Source organism: Dipteris shenzhenensis, chromosome 18 (genome assembly GCF_047967505.1).
Source record: "Dipteris shenzhenensis isolate YYH24624 ecotype China chromosome 18, Dip_SZ_1.0, whole genome shotgun sequence".
Classification (NCBI taxonomy): Eukaryota; Viridiplantae; Streptophyta; class Polypodiopsida; order Gleicheniales; family Dipteridaceae; genus Dipteris; species Dipteris shenzhenensis.
This window is the reverse complement of record NC_141613.1, coordinates 25138762-25154877: the sequence shown is the minus strand read 5'-3', so window position 1 is coordinate 25154877 and position 16116 is coordinate 25138762. Positions and strand designations below refer to the sequence as shown.

The 16116-nt window shown below is 41.7% G+C and overlaps 1 protein-coding gene across 1 annotated transcript in view; it reads right to left on the bottom strand.

The window, feature by feature from the left end:
* The window catches only part of LOC147890997 (GABA transporter 1-like), a 65255-nt gene extending 49927 nt beyond the window's left edge, over positions 1-15328 (bottom strand). The window contains exons 1-4 of the mRNA XM_087389740.1: positions 15159-15328; positions 14774-15004; positions 8113-8210; positions 7607-7793 (exon numbers count right to left, since the gene is read on the bottom strand). Coding sequence (XP_087245866.1) covers positions 7607-7793; positions 8113-8210; positions 14774-15004; positions 15159-15291 — 649 coding nt within the window. The 5' untranslated portion in view covers positions 15292-15328. The remainder of the gene's footprint in view (positions 1-7606; positions 7794-8112; positions 8211-14773; positions 15005-15158) is intronic.
* Positions 15329-16116: the final 788 nt, after the last annotated feature.

The window sequence follows — 16116 nt, the reverse complement described above, 5'->3', positions numbered from 1 at the left end:
TCATTGATGCTCATATTTTCTCTCTGCACATTATGGAACTCCTACTTGACCTGCATTTTCCTGGCTTGCATATTTGTGCTATACATTTTTGTCAAAGTATCCCACACCTCCTTCAGCGTGCTTGAATCCTAAATATGCACAATCATAGAATCTGAAATACTGATAGACAGCCAATACATAACTTTTCTGGCTCTCTCATGCCAGCCTTTAAATGCCAGCAACTCCTGTTAATTGGGAACATTAGGAATAACTGGCTTTTGTTCAACTCCACTAATGAATTCCCAATAGCCTTTTCCCTTAAGGAAATTTGTCATTCTAAACTTCCATGCTTGGAAGTTGTTCTTGTCAAGCTTTTCAGTGACAATCTGTGAAAGAGAATTAGATGCCATTATAGAACACTGCAAAATATTCTATCACTGCAAAAAAACACAACTTCTGCCTCACAAGGGCAAATCTGCAAAACTGACGAGAGTGGTATTTGACCACACAGTACTTCCTAATGACGATTATGCATCAACAGGCAATAAGAATGATTCTGTCACTCCCAATATCTCTGCACACAGGCATATGATGTAATTTCTGCGATAACTTCTCACTGACCTACAGAATAGTGGTCACACAGCAAAAACAGGGCACTTTCCTGAGTGCCTACGAAAAGCTTTCGCCACCAAAACGGGCCCCAAAATGGCCTCGAATCAAAAAAATAATATCACCAAAGGCTTTACCCTTACCCACAGCATATATTGCCCTCTTGTCGCACTGTGAAGGGTGTCCCAATCTGAGACAGTGCACTCTTGCACTTTCCGGCTGTGCTACCTACAGAGATTTGCTCCCAAACTCGAAAAAGGAAAGCAATACTGATCCTCTTACCAAGACACTACGAACTTGGTTTGCTTTCTCGAGCTCCTTACCACAAACCAAGCTCTGATACCATGTGAAGAGAGTGGGAGAGAAGGAAGGAGTCTCACTTGCAGCTTTCTCACATACACAATGGGGGAATATACACAAAGGTGGAGGTTGAAAATAGTTTTCCTCTTCTTAGTTGTGAAAGCCAAAAAGAACTCTCTAAGTACACAAGGCTGACATATTCACGAAGGCATTGGGTGCAGAGAAGCTGCGCAAGTTCAGAGACCTACTTGGTGTGCAGGAATTGGGATTGAGCTCGAGGGGGACTGTTGAGATATCAAACTCCACTCGTGATATGCCAAGGTGACCGTTGTGCATTTATATCACCGACTTGTTAGTTGTAGATGCGGTTGGTACACCGCCCATGAATAATAGCTGGATGACAGCTATCTTTATGTACTCTAGTTAGTGGCTCAGTTAGTATGCCACCTTAGTTAGCTGAGTTTGGTTTGAGACCCACATATAGGGTTCACCTATTCCTTTTGCACTTAGAGAGTTCTTTTTGGCTTTCACAACTAAGAAGAGGAAAACTGTTTTCAGTTTCCACCTTTGTGTATATTCCCCCATTGTGTATGTGAGAAAGCTGCAAGTGAGACTCCTTCCTTCTCTCCCACTCTCTTCACAAAAGGTGATGTGCAAGCTCTCCAACTGTTGACGTTTGTCATGGCATTCTTGTTTGCCTTGATGAACAACCTCATGCAGCGCCATGTCTCTAACCCTCGCTTGTAAAGATGGATGCAATATCATGAGGGTTGGTCCTTTTAAAATTATTTATAAGCTATTCTATGTTGAAGATTCTTCTCATATAGTATTTCACAATACACCAGTCACACCCTACCCTGCCTATGTGTGCTTTTGGATGTATCTTCACCTGATTTTCAGTTCAAGCTACCTCTTTCCCTTGTTTGCCAATAGATAAGCCTCATTTCGTCTCTCTCTTTTCCATTTTCCAAGCATGGCTGACATTCCCGTGTTCTGTGGACGGGTTCAAGAAAATATCTTGTGGCCTTCAAGCGCCGTTGTGTTTCTCTCAACTTTCTTACTGAAGATAGATGGATGTTGGTTCTTCCCACATTTCTAGAGGGTTTGGCTCAAGTGTGGTATGAGAAGTAGGCCGAAGACATTTGCCAAAGTTGGCCAAGGTTGACAGCAGCTATGATTGAGTATTTTGGCAAAGAAGAGGAGCCGAAGAATGTGTACCTGCAAGTGGCAAACCTAAAGCAATCAGAAGCTGAGACGGTGCATTGATATGTAGATCGAGCGACCGTGCTCCTGGACCATTTAATTGCCACGCAAGAGGACAATGCCGGATTTTGAGCTGGAATGACTCAACATGTGCTGAGCTACCTTGTAGCAGGAGCAAGTGATGAATTTTGCCTCAAGCTTAAATGGGAGAATCTCGAGACCATGGTGCTAGCACAAGAGATTGCTCAAAAGTTTGATAAAGTTCAGTCTGACCCCGCTTCAAAGAAGATAGTTGTCCTTCCGCAACCCCCTCAATTCTTGCAACAACAACCTGGGGGTCCAACTCAGGGGCATACTTCCACCCCTCATCAGGGATGTATCCACTGCCTCCACCTCAAATGTATGGTCCTCCCTTAGATGCTTACCCTCAACAAGGTGTATATCCTCACCCTCTGCCTGGAAGATTTCCCCAACCTCACCCACGAGTGCCCCTCCTTCCTACTCCCTCGGACCCTCCTGCTAAAGAACCCGGATTCAATGACCTAGCCAAGGCCCTGAATGATCTTCGGCTTGAGATGATGGGCATCAGAAATCAAGCCAATCGCCCTCCAAGAGAACGTGCCTATGTTGTGTGCTATGAGTGCCACCAAAAGTGTCATTATCACACCGAATGTCCCAATATCCCAAGGGTGAATCTTCTAAGAGTGAATCAGGCACTGAGGATTCTAACGTAGAGGTCCTTGACCTCGGGAAGAGAAGTCGTACCACCTCGGACCCCTCTCCAAACCGTGGACCACTGGGCCGCCCCAGGAAGAAGGTGTCCTTCTTAGAGCCCTCAGATGCTGAGATGGCAGACCCACCAACAGAGAAGAATAAAATATCTCGCAGGAGTAAGTGGTCGCCCTCGTATTTCCCTATCGGCTCAGGGCAAGAAGACTATTTGGTCGTTCAGGACCTTGCTCATCGGTCTTTGAGCATCACGCTTCCTTAACTAATAGCATTAAGCCCTAAGGTGAGACGTGAGCTGCAGCAAGGGCTCTCAACAAGAAAGAGCAAGAAAAAGGGAGAGGTACGAGAGATTTCTCCTATCTCTAAGGAAGTTGATCGGCAACCGCATACAGTAGATGTCATCATAGATAACTGTCGTGTCAAAAGTGTGTGTGTTGATGGGGGAGCTGCATGTAATGTCATGGTGCCTCGTATCATGAAGAAGTTGAATTTGAAATGCACAAGGCGTTCCTCCACTCGAATCAAGGTAGCAGATGGTTGACGACTCACCACCCTGGGAGTCATTGAGGATTTTCCCATCACTCTCAATGGGTTGACCACCACTGTCAATTTCTATGTAGTGGACATTGAAGATACAGGCAGGAGTTACCCAGCCATTCTCAGGAGACCGTGGTTGAGAAAGAGTGATGCAATTAGCTATTGGAAGACAAGACACATGCCTTTTGGTGCTTCAAAGGAGAAGATCCCGATGCAACCAAGTGCCACTGAACCAGAACAAGAAGAGGAGCAAGACAATGATACTCTGTCATCCTCGCTGTCTGAGTCAATGGAAGATTCAGACGGAGGGGAGGAGTTCTCAGAGGAAGAAGTTTACATGATGGGGGTGTCTCCAACCCGCCACCCGTGGAAAAGGTAACAGCTAGTCCTCAACAACTTAAATCTATGCTTTCCCCTGACCTCACTCCGAGTGACAAAGATGAGTTCCTAGAAATGTTCAAAGATTGTCTCCGACCCCGCCACCCGCGAAAAAGGTGACAGCTAGTCCTCAACAACTTGAATCTATGCTTTCCCGTGACCTCACTCCGAGTGAGAAAGATGAGTTCCTAGAAATGTTCAAAGATTTCCCTAACCTCTTTGCAACTAGCTACTGCCACCTTCGCCATGTGACTACCATAGAACACAAGATAGAGCTAAAGCCTGATGCTAAGCCAGTGGCTCAGAAGTATCACAGATTAGGGCCCCTACAAACCGACGCTTTGCGCTTAGAGTTGCAGAAGCTTGTAGAAGTTGGGTTTATTGTGCCAGTTCACAATACTGAATGGGTTTCACCAGTGGTAGTCACCCCAAAGAAAAACAACAAGTGGCGAGTCTGCATCAACTATAAGAAACTCAATGCGGCCACCAAGAGGGACCATCATCCTCTACCCTTTCAAGACCTCATTCTTGAGAAGGTAAGTGGTCATGAGATGTATACTCTGTGATGGTTAATCCGGGTTTTATCAAATCAGAATTGTTGAGGAGGATGTGCTTAAAACCACATTTTCCACACCCTGGGGGACGTTTGCATTCAAAGTAATGCCATTTGGCCTCACCAATGCTCCTACTACCTTTCAAAGGTTTATGCAGATGGTGTTTGCTCCTTATTTGGGGGTTTTCTTGGAGGTGTTTTTAGATGATTTCTATATATTATCAGCACATAAAGAGCATGTCATGAAGGTTAGGTTGGCCTTCCAAAGGGTCAATGATGTGAATGGCAGTCTCAACCCTGATAAATGCACCATTGGAGCTACTAAGGGAGGTTACTGGGACATATTGTCTCATCCGAGGGTGTCAAGCCTGACCCCAAGAAGGTAGAATATATCCTGAAGCTCTCCCCACCAACAACCAAACATCAGGTACACTCATTTGTCAATCTAGTAGGATACTATCGCCACTTCATTGATCAATATGCTACTTTGATGCGACCCATGACCATGCTATTAAAAGATGGGGTTGATTTCTCTTGGGATGAGGATTGTGATCATGGGTTTCTACAAATCAAGAGTGATCTGGCTTCAGAACCCATTCTACGCAATCCTAATTGGTCAAAGACTTTCCATATCAATCTTGGGTTTGGTGAGCATACTCTAGCAAGTATTCTTCTCCAGCAAGGGGAGGATCAGCTCATGTATCCCGTTCGATTTGCTTCTCGACAATTGCTCGAAACTGAACGATGCTACTTTGAGGCTGACAAACATGCTTTGTCTTTGGTGTTCTGCATTGAGAAATTTAAGCATTATGTAGCTGGAAAGTCCTTCATTATAATCTGTAGCAATGGTCTTGCAAAGCAGGTTCTTCAATCACCAAATCCCATGGGCCGGTTGGCCAAATGGTTGGCAGTTTAACAAGAATATGATTTTTCTTTCAAAATTGTAAAAGGAGGTTGTTCCAACTTGAAGAATGCTTTGATTGATTTAGAGGAGTGCCTCAATGTAACCCTTGTAGTGGCCATAGAGTTTGGGGATCCATGGTATGGTGGTATCTACAGGTTTCTGACCGCTTTCTCCTTTCCTCCAGAAAGTACTAGCTATGAGAGAAAGAAAATCTATAGAGATAGTAGGTGCTACACTCTCTTTGATGGAGTGTTGTACCGTCAATGCCTGGATGGGGTACTAAGACGGGCCATTGATGCAGATGAAGTACCTAAGGTATTGAAGCATTATCATGATGGATTTTGTGGAGGCCACTATGCTGGTGACTATACAACTAAGAAGATTTTACATGCTGGGTACTATTGGCCGACCTTGTTCAAGGATGTCACTATGTATTGCAAAACTTGTGAACCATGCCAATTCTTTGGTAGGAAGGATTTGCATCCTAGGCAACATCACCCAGTGATGTCCATCCATCCGTTTCAGAAGTGGGGAATAGATTTTGTCGAGCCCCTACCCATGACTGCCCGCAAAAAGAAGTATCTTTTGGTAGCCACTCAGTATGTCACTAAATGGGCCGAAGCTATCGCCCTCCCCACTGCAAATGGTAAGGCAGTTTCAAATTTCATATTTGAACGTATCTGCACAAGGTTTGGGACACCCATGGAAATAGTATCTGACCATGGGAGTCCATTCTTAAATGAAGCAGTGGAGTTGCTCATGGATCGCATGGGTATTGATCATCGCACTTCTAGCATCTATTATCCAACATCCATGGGACAAACGGAGCAGACCAATGGCCTCCTTTGTAAATCCATGGGAAAAATGGTCGCAGGATACAAGAGCCAGTGGGATCAGAAGGTCATTGAAGCCATGTGGGCTTACAACATCACCCATAAAACGTCTACAGGTCACACTCCTTTTGAGTTGGTGTATGGTGTTGAGGCAGTTTTACCACTAGAGGTAGAGATTCCGGCCTTGAGATTGGCACAAGAACAGAGGATGACAGAAGATGAACATGTAGAGGCCAGGTTGGTACAACTTGAGAAGTTAGATGAAACCCGATACCTTGCCCTACATCAAACAAAGATCCAAAAGAACCGACAAAAGGCCCGCTTGGATGCTAAGATTTGCAAGGGATGAGAAAGATACTTTTCTGAGGGGGATGTTGTGCTATGCTTTGATAATAGATTGGACCACCAAATGGACAAAAAGTTCCTTCCACTGTGGACCGGTCCATACAAAGTCATCAAGGAATGTAGCAATGGGTCTGTCTGTACAAGTACAGAAGGTGCCTGAGCCATATGGCAAGAAGGTGATCAACAAGAGTTACCTCAAGCCCTTCTTTGTACATGATGGTCCCAGGCATGGAAATGATGTGCATTCCCTGCCCGGGGGGGGGAACTGTTATGGATAAATTTGACCAAGGTAAAAGGCATAAATATATGTGTGTGCTTGTATGTGTGGCAATAGTATAATAAAATATGGTGTGCATAGGGCCCAGGTTCAGGTGGCAGGGCATGACTATGTGCCACCCTTCCATGTAAGAGTACCCATAAGGTGTGTTGTACATAATCCATGGTAGTAATATTATAAAATGTTAAGGTGGCTTGGTTCCTCCATGTGCAACCCCTCCACCTAGGCGGTCCCATGCCTGCATTTAGTGAGACATGGCCCAAGAACCATGGAAGAAGTAATATAAAATAGATGGAGATGGATATTATATTGGATTATTCCCTCCATGTAGGATAGACCCATGTGGGAGGGGGGTGTAGATAGTCAAAGAGTGCAAGTTAAATAATGGGAAAAGTAGGATGAGGTGGCAAGACTTCTTGTGCCAACCCTCCACTTGTCCTCCTAGATGTTTCAATGTATTATAAAATTGGGAAGAGACCAAGGGAGTATCTTAGACTTGGGATATGGGGTTTGATTTATGTGAAAAAATGAGGCAAAGGGTTGTCGCACACAATTGAGAGTGCGAACACACCTAGCCCACATCGGAGACTTTTTCATACACACCATGCATATGGGAGGATGCATTTATTCCCATGTTAATGCTTCTCCCCTCACATTCCCTTTTCCTCCATGGCCCTCAAGCATCACCATGCCTAGCGTCAAGCCTCAGGCCTCGATTTCTTTCCTAGTTAATAACACACACACACTCACACACACTCACATGTGCATGCATGTGCCCGCACGTGTGCACAAACACACACACACATGTGCATGCATGTGCCCACACGTGTGCACAAACACACACACACACACATGATCGTTATGCTAAAAAATTTAAGAAACAAGTTGGTCCCATTAAAAATTTCATACAAAAATGATGTTTCTTAACCCACCTTTAGGTACAAAGTCAAATGGCTTACCTGCAGAGAGGGATCCAATGAGAGCACAAATGCTAAATCCAAGACATAGTAGCATTGATATAAAGTTGAAGTGTCTCAATGAGTGAAAAGAAGGAACTTGTGACAAGATCAAGGTGAGAGCTCCAAAAATTATGATGAATGTATATAGCTTGGAATGTCCACCTTCATGTGTAACTAGATAAGCTTGCTGCACATTGAACAAAGTACATTACGTTTATTTATGAAAGTTGTCCATGCACATCCAACTTCTATTGAACTTAATTTTACTTTATTAAAAGAATCAAGAGAGAATTTTTCGTTTAGAAATTTATTTTAAATAATGGGCTAGAGAGATGCAAAATGGCAGAGGTATTTCTTTAAACAAGGAAATGAAATAAAGTGTATGTAGTAGTTAAAATTTGTTATAGGAAAACAATATTAGAAGAAAGAAATTCAATATCTAAGTTCTTACAAAAAAATTAAGCATTAGTAATTTCTTTCAAAATGTTGTTCAAAAAAGAAAATACCTTCATTGTCTCTCCTCCTAGTAAAGTGCCTGCTATGACAGCTATGAAGCACACCATAAATTGTAATGGTGCAATAATTTTAAAGGCCAATGCAGAACCTATAAAAAAACATATCTTGTTAGATATTTTCTTTGTACATATTAATAATTAAAAAAATTTAATTATTTTTATATAAAAGTCATCTTTTTGGAAATGTAGACCCATGTTACACCTATAGGGCATTGTGAGGGCAAAGTAAACTATCAATTTAGGCAAATGCTAGAATGCTATGGTGTGTTTGAATGAATAACAGAAAACAAATCACATATACCCATAATTGGATAAGCATCATAAAATAAGAATACATTTCATGCAACGAGGTCCCCCTTTAAACTTAAGTGTTATAAACATTACTCCTTGAAATAAATGAGAGTATTCCAAATACATCTTTGTATAGGCAATGGCTATGGATTGAGAGCTAGAGGTGCTATAAAAATCCATCTTTGAATAGGCAATGGTTATGGCTTGAGGGTGTTAACCATTGCTTGAGGGTGTTCCACATCCATCCTTGAATAGGTGATGGCTATGACTTGAGAGCTAGAGGTGCTATAAAAATCACTTCTCAAAATAGAAGAGAGTGGTTTAAATCCATCTATGAATAGGAAATAGCGATGGATCACTAGAGAGCTATAGTTGAAGCATTGATCAAGTCCTCATGATCTCAAGGGCTTAGGTGGACAAATACATGCTTTGTATCTAGTGGATTTGAATCCTTTCCCTTCCCTTTTTTGGCTGCTGGTATCATACTTGGATCTTGTAGTAAGTGTGTGGACCAAGAAAGATGGGACTGGTACAAATCCATACCTAAATAGGTTGTAGGGTCACCCTTGAATCTCATAGTAAATGGTGCATCGTAAAAGTAAAGTGCTCCTCTAACTCTCCTCTGACTCAACCTCTTGCATGTCGCAAAGGTGCAAATACATCCCTCATGGGGAGTGCCCTCTATTCATGTTGACTCAAAACACAATCAATGCAAGGACACCCAAAACTATCCAATCAAGATCCTCAATGCATGTGGGAGATGGATCCAAGTATATCCAAGTGGATGGATGAAACCCTCCATGATTTGTATAGAAGTTAAGCTTTACTAAATGCCCATAAAGAGCTAAGCAAGACCTATACGTTTGGGGCTATAAGATATCCTCCTTGATGACCTATTCTTCCTCATGATAAATGAGTGGTACTGATGGGGCCTCTAGGCTATATTGAAAAGGTAAAAATCTACGCATATGGATTCCAAGGCCTACAAACCATCTACATGTCCAAGATTATTAACTCCTCTAGTCTCCCTCTATCACCAGTGCTATAAATGAGTATAGGTCCAACCAAAATAGGATCCTAATAGGATGCTCTATCCTAATATTATGGAGTTAAAGGGTTTGACTATATGGAGCTATATACTGAAAGGCTGCATCAAGATAAGGGGAGTGGCCCCAAACTCTTCCTGGAGGATTTTATGTGGGACCAATAGGTTAATACATAACATGTAGGTGAGTAGTAGCCTCTCTATTTAGGACAATTCTAGCTCTAATAATTCTAGCCAAAAAGGGGCTACCATACATGCTAGTTAGACCAAAAATAGAATCAAAGAGATGAGCCTTAGTCCTAGGATTTTGAAAGTGAAACTAAAGAAACTATTGCTCAAGTCTAGTGAGTGCAACATACTCTCTACTTAATCTCTCCCACATAGTTTTGATCTAACCATGAAGGCCGTTCTTGAGAAGAGGGATCTGCAGTAAGAATAATGTACAATTCTCCACCAATTCCCTAGTGTCTCACTTTGTAACTACCTAGATGTGATGACGATCAAAACCTTGGTTTTCCCAAGGTTGAACTTTGAAACATGTGTCTCATAGAAATTCTAGATTGTATTAAAATGTTACAAGAGGGACCTATGCAAATGAAAAGAGTAAGACCACTTTATCTAAATATGGGAGAATTGGGACAAGGGATCCAACTAATGGTGATCCAAGAATGCCTAGTGTCTCAACGAATTAATCAATCCCATCAATATACCAGCCAAATTAAGTTGGTAATAAAGGCCATTGTTCTCAACCCCAATCATACTCATGACCTTCTATGTTCACCGAATCCACATCCTAATTACTCTACCTGATACCCACTCATAGAGTGTCATGATTGCCCACATAATGTCTTGAGTGTAACCTGAGTCTTGTAGATGGATCAAAATTCAATCCCATGGGAATATGCCAAAATCCTTGCAAAAATCCACAAAGAAACAATAAACCTCTATCTCTATGCCATACCTCCTCAATGGTTGCTCTCAAGGTGAAGATGTGGTCTACAGGCACACGATTAGCTTGAAGCATGCCTATCTAGTGGAATCGCTCATGCTATGCATAATGCCTTAACCTGAGTTTTGAGCAGTGAAGGATAAATCTTGGAGAAGACATGCCCAATCATTATAGTCCTATAGTTTTTTGATAATGGGATCCCCTACCTTATGGATCTAGATGACCATGTTAAGGGTCCATGTGTGAGAGAAACCAGTGCAAACCACTAAATGTGTGTGTGTGTGTGTTGTGCGTGTGTGTGTGCATGTGTGTGTGTGTGTGTGTGCATGTGTGTGTGTGTGCGTGCGTGCATGCATGTGTGTGTGTGTGTGTGTGCACATACGTGCATGGGCATGTGTGTGTGTGTGTGTGAGTATGTGCATCTATGTCTGTGTGTGTGTGTGCATGCACGTACGCACATGCGCGACCGCATGCATGTGTGCACACATGAATGAGTGCATGCATGTGCATGTGCACGTGTGTGTGTGTGAGCATGTGCGCATGCGTGCATGCATGTGTGTGTGCATGTGTGTGTGCTTATGTGGGTGCACGCGCTCTATGTGTGTGTGAATGCACTTGCACACGTGCGTGCGCACGTGCATGACCATGTGCATGTCTGCACGCATGCATGAGTGCATGCATATGCATGTGTGTATGTGTGTGTGTGTGTAAGTGCATGCACGCATGGACTCGTATGTGCATCTATGGGTGCATGTGTGTGTGCACGTGTTCATGTGTTTACATGCATGGGTTCATGCACGTGTGCTTCTATGTACGCATACCCACATGCACGTGTGCATGTGTGTGTATGCCTGTTCATGCATGGATGTGTGCATGTGTGCACATGCATTCATGAATGATTGTGTGCATGCATGTATGTGTGGGTGGGTGCATACACGTGTGCTTCTATGTATACGTACCCATGTGCACCTGTGCATGCGTGTGCCTGTGTGTGTGCATGTATGTGCATGCGTGGTTGTGTGCATGTGTGCACGTGAATTAATGAATGATTTTGTGTGTGTGTGCATGTGCATGCATGTGTGTGTGTGTATGTGTGTGCATGCATCCGTATGTGTGTATGCATGCGTGTGTATGTGTATGTGTGTGCGCATACGCATGCATGTGAGTGCATGCATCCATTTGTGTGCACGTCCGCAAGAGTGTGTGTGTGTGTGTGTGCATGCGTGCATGTGCATGTGCAAGTGCGTGCATGTCCGTGTGCGTGTGCATGTTCGTGCATGTGCACATGCACGCATGTGTGTGTGTGTGTGTGTGTGTGTGAGAGAGAGAGAGAGAGAGAATGTTTTCTTTTTCAAGTCCTCTCCTATGTACACGCAAAATGAATTGGGAGGGAGGGAGGGAGGGAAGGAGGAGGAGGGGAGAGAGAGAGAGAGAGAGAGAGAGAGAGAGCGAGAGCGAGAGAGAGAGAGAGTGTGTGTGTGTGTGTGTGTGTGAGAGAGAGAGAGAGAGAGAGAGAGGCCCCACTAAGGTTTGTGGCATTCCCAAGGGGTTTTTAAAAGGATAAAATAATTCTCAACAACATATTTTGAGTCCTCCAAATTATGGGATATTTTGTAAAGATGGATAGTGAATGACATCCAACAAAAGGTGGAATACAAACTCAAGACATGTATTATCCTTCTCAACACCTTAAAGCTTTTTACACAACTAAGAACCACTCTCCATTGCTTACACTGAGATGTGAGAAGTAAGAACTAGAAAAAAAACTCGATTTTGTTAACATAAAAGAAGCTAAACGTTCGAGCTAAGATACCTTGAGTTAGAGAGTATAGATCAAGGTGTAATGAAAAGCAAAAGTGTAGCTCTCTTCTCAAGGTATAAGATGCGCAGTAGTATGATTGAGTTAGGTGTAGACACTTGAAGGAAGCATAGGCTCTGATACCATGTTGGAGGACATCGGAGAGAGTAATATAAGAGTAGACACACATAAAAATTGTACACTACATTATAATGAAGAAGAAGATGAAGAGATATAGCTTTTTTCCTTAGGGTTAGGGTTTGTCTATATGCCCTTTATAGTCCTCTTTACAATAGTGCAATTTACACTATTCCTAACGTGACTATGGAATGATTGCAAATACTAGAAGCTCAAATATCTTAGTGATTCTAATTAGAAAAAATGGATTTGAATAGGATTTCAAATTCAAACATGCACTTATTAGTGAAAAAGGAAGGGAGGGAGGCCCGATGGGAAAGACTTGGAGGGGGGACGAGGTAAGAGAGGAGAGGAAACCCCTCTATTTATGAGGGGAGGGGCTCCCATCTTATTATGAGGGTAAGAATGTAAAGCCCTTATACCGTACTCTTTTCACAACATCACATAACGTGCCCGATAGGGCCACCATGTAAAAGCCCCATATAGCACGTGCAATCAAGGGGTATTAAAAAAACCCCCTACCTACGTATTTTTATAACTATATACACCCACTCTATAAATTATGGGATGATTAAAGTATCCTTTATGTATGAAAATTTTCACTTTCCTAATTAAAGAACTCCTTATGTATGTATGTTTTTTGTAGGTCCATAAAAATGTAAAACCCCTACCATTGATCGCACTTGCTATCTTACAATTTCTTAGTGACCTCCCTAGGGCAACCTAGTAGAAAGATCTTATTAGTTATGAAAGAATGTCTTGAGTTCAAGTCCCCCCCTTTGCATGAAATATTCAAGCTATCTCTTTCAACTTAACCTGATTGGGCTATCACCCTCTTTTCACCTAAAAAATTAGTCGAGTTTTTTTATTTATTTTAGATAAGCTACTTTTCAATTAAATTTCCCCTTAGGTCAAGCTATATGCAAGAATAGTTGTAGTTCTGTGATGAGCATAATGAAAATATATTGTTGCTAATGTGTTTTAAGGAGGAAAATATCCTATTTAAGGTTTTTTACTTTAAAAAGGTAAGGTGCTCATAGCTGAATAGAATATGATAAAGGAACATCTTATTGAAATGTTTCATCAAAACAAATCTATTACAACATAGAAAAAATCCATGAGAGATCTATGGATTGGTATAGCCGAGAAGCATATACCATGTGACGTATATTAAGAAAGTGAAAATAAGATTTATATTCAGCCTTTGGGGAACATCATGAGAGAGAGAGACAGAGACAGAGAGTAAAGTTGACTAACTTACCTAATTTCCTTCTAGCCTAAATACAAGACATTTTAGCATGCCTTTTAATTAGCAATAAAATGGCATTATCAACCTTCATCCCTAAAAAACTTCTCCATCAACCATACAGTATACTATTAGTTCATGAGTGTTACTACTTCATGAACTAATCATATGGATACTTATTAAGAAAAAAATTTAATAGAGAAAGGTTAGTGATTAGTAGAGAAAGGTCACTGAATTGATATGTATTTGTAAAACTTATCATCACATCCTGTTCTTTTGACTCTTCAAACTTTGTAATACTTATAATCGACTTTTTTTTAAATAAGTTATATCACTTGATTATGAAAGTATTTACATTCTCCCAAATACTCTATTAAGTTATTTGTTTATTCCATTTCTTTATTTTTAAGAGATAAGATAAAGATAAAAAGCTAGCTCTTTAAAAAGTCATGACCTTGAAAGCTCTTCTTTGAAACCACATGTATGTGGGGTTTCAATGATAACTTACTGGTATAAAAAGAAAGTTATTCTCTATGAATAGAGCTTTACCTTTGTTCTCCTCATATGTACTACATTACAGTTTGAGACCATGTTTCTCTAAGGTGGGGTTCGGAGTCTTGCCAAGACTAGGCTATATACACAAGGTAGTAAAACCAATACATACCCTGTTAGGGCATAATTTAAAGTAGCTTTACCAAAAGTAGAATAAATTCCTCCATTGATTAGTGAAAGGAGAAGAGAAGAGAGGAGAGGAGAGGAGAGAAAAGCAAAAGGTGTATGCATATGGGCAAGGGGAGAATTGATGTAAAGAGGGCATGGGCCTATTGACAGATGGAGGAGTTGTCTTACATTTAGATATATTTAATAAAAGTGTGCCAAAGCTTTCTAAATCCCTTAAAACTAATGAGTAACAAATCCATACATTACCCTTAATTGAAATGCTAACCATATTCAATGTTGATTATGGAGAATTTGAGCCTGAAAACCCACTAGTATGTCTACAAAAAATGAGAAGTCAATTAGCACAAGCGAGTATGAACCCATGTCCTTTTCATATGATCGAAAGCAATGAGGTTTCAAAAAGCAATTATAACATAATAAAAGGCAACTATTGGGAAGGAGAAACCAATCTTAATGTTCAAGAGCTCCTATGCCCTAGAAAACTTCAAAAGACCTTAAACATACCTAGGACATGGTGAGCAAGATCACGGTACCGTAGAGAACGCTTCCCTTTAGCCTCCATTTCCTCCATCACTCGTGATAGCGAATAGCACGCATAAAATGAGACAAGAGCTCCCAACGCTAAAGCAAATATGCCTACGCCCCAGCCTAACCCTGCTACAGCAAAAGGCAAGCTCAGAAGTGGAGGGCCTGCCGTTGCAGACGTGAGATGGTAGCTGGCGTGCGCCCATGTTCCTGCAGCACGGCCTCAAAGATCAGATTTGCTCGTTGTTTTAGTGATAACTTATAACTTCGGCTACTTGTCGGTGCAAGCTATGGAGCATCCCGCAGCAGATTTGCAGTTCATGAGAAGCAACAACAGAGCGTAAAAAATATCAAATGAACGTGCCTTTGGACTCCAAGACGATCTCTAAGCCAGCATGCTTGAGATTTGCTTCACTGTGGGCGTGCAGTTCTACTGCAGCTCCTTTCTCAGCTTGGCCAAGCTCACTACTAGCGACGGTAGCGCCCATCTTCGCCATACTTGAGAATACACTCGAGGCGACGAGAGGGTGTAAGCAAGGACCAATGGCAATATATACGCGAAAAAAACGAGTCTCGCTGAGATTAGCTTTGGAATAATTTAATGATAGATGAGATTAGCTTTGAAATGTTTAAGGATCAGTCTTAGCACATGTGAATGGGAATGGAAAAAGTGGCCCAATCCAAATACAACTATGTGATAAAAGTCAGAAGAACAAGGGATGGGTTAGGTGGAAAGGACAAATGACATCATTTCATGTGTTTAGGGATGGGTTAGTAGGTGAGCACACACGGCATCATTTCATGTGTTGAGAGTCAAAAGAATGAGGGATGCCATTAGGAGAAAGAGGACACATGGCATCATTACATGTATTTAAGAGGTGGGACATGGACACATACCATTATTCCATGCTTTCCAATCCCTAAAAAAGGGAATCCCATTCTTGTTACCAAGGCCTTGAGGCCATGGTCCATGATGGGAGAAAAAGTAACTATTCCCATCCTAAACCCATCGTAGACCACTTCGACTAGGAAGCGGGTAATCATGACAAATAGATTCCCATCCTAAACTCATCCGAAGTCCCATTAGCCACGTGCGAAGGCCCTACATATGACTCAAATCTAGTTTTTCCTCTTATTAATAAATCGAAACCTTTATGGTAGGAAAAAACACTTTTAAAGAGTGGATAATCAATGCTATAGAATCAAAAGAGCACAAATGTTGGAACACTTTTACTTCAATGAAAGAGAAAGGTGCTTTCACTTAAATATATAGTACTAACTTCCATGATGATAGATCTCCTCTTATCTTTGCATTCTCTCAC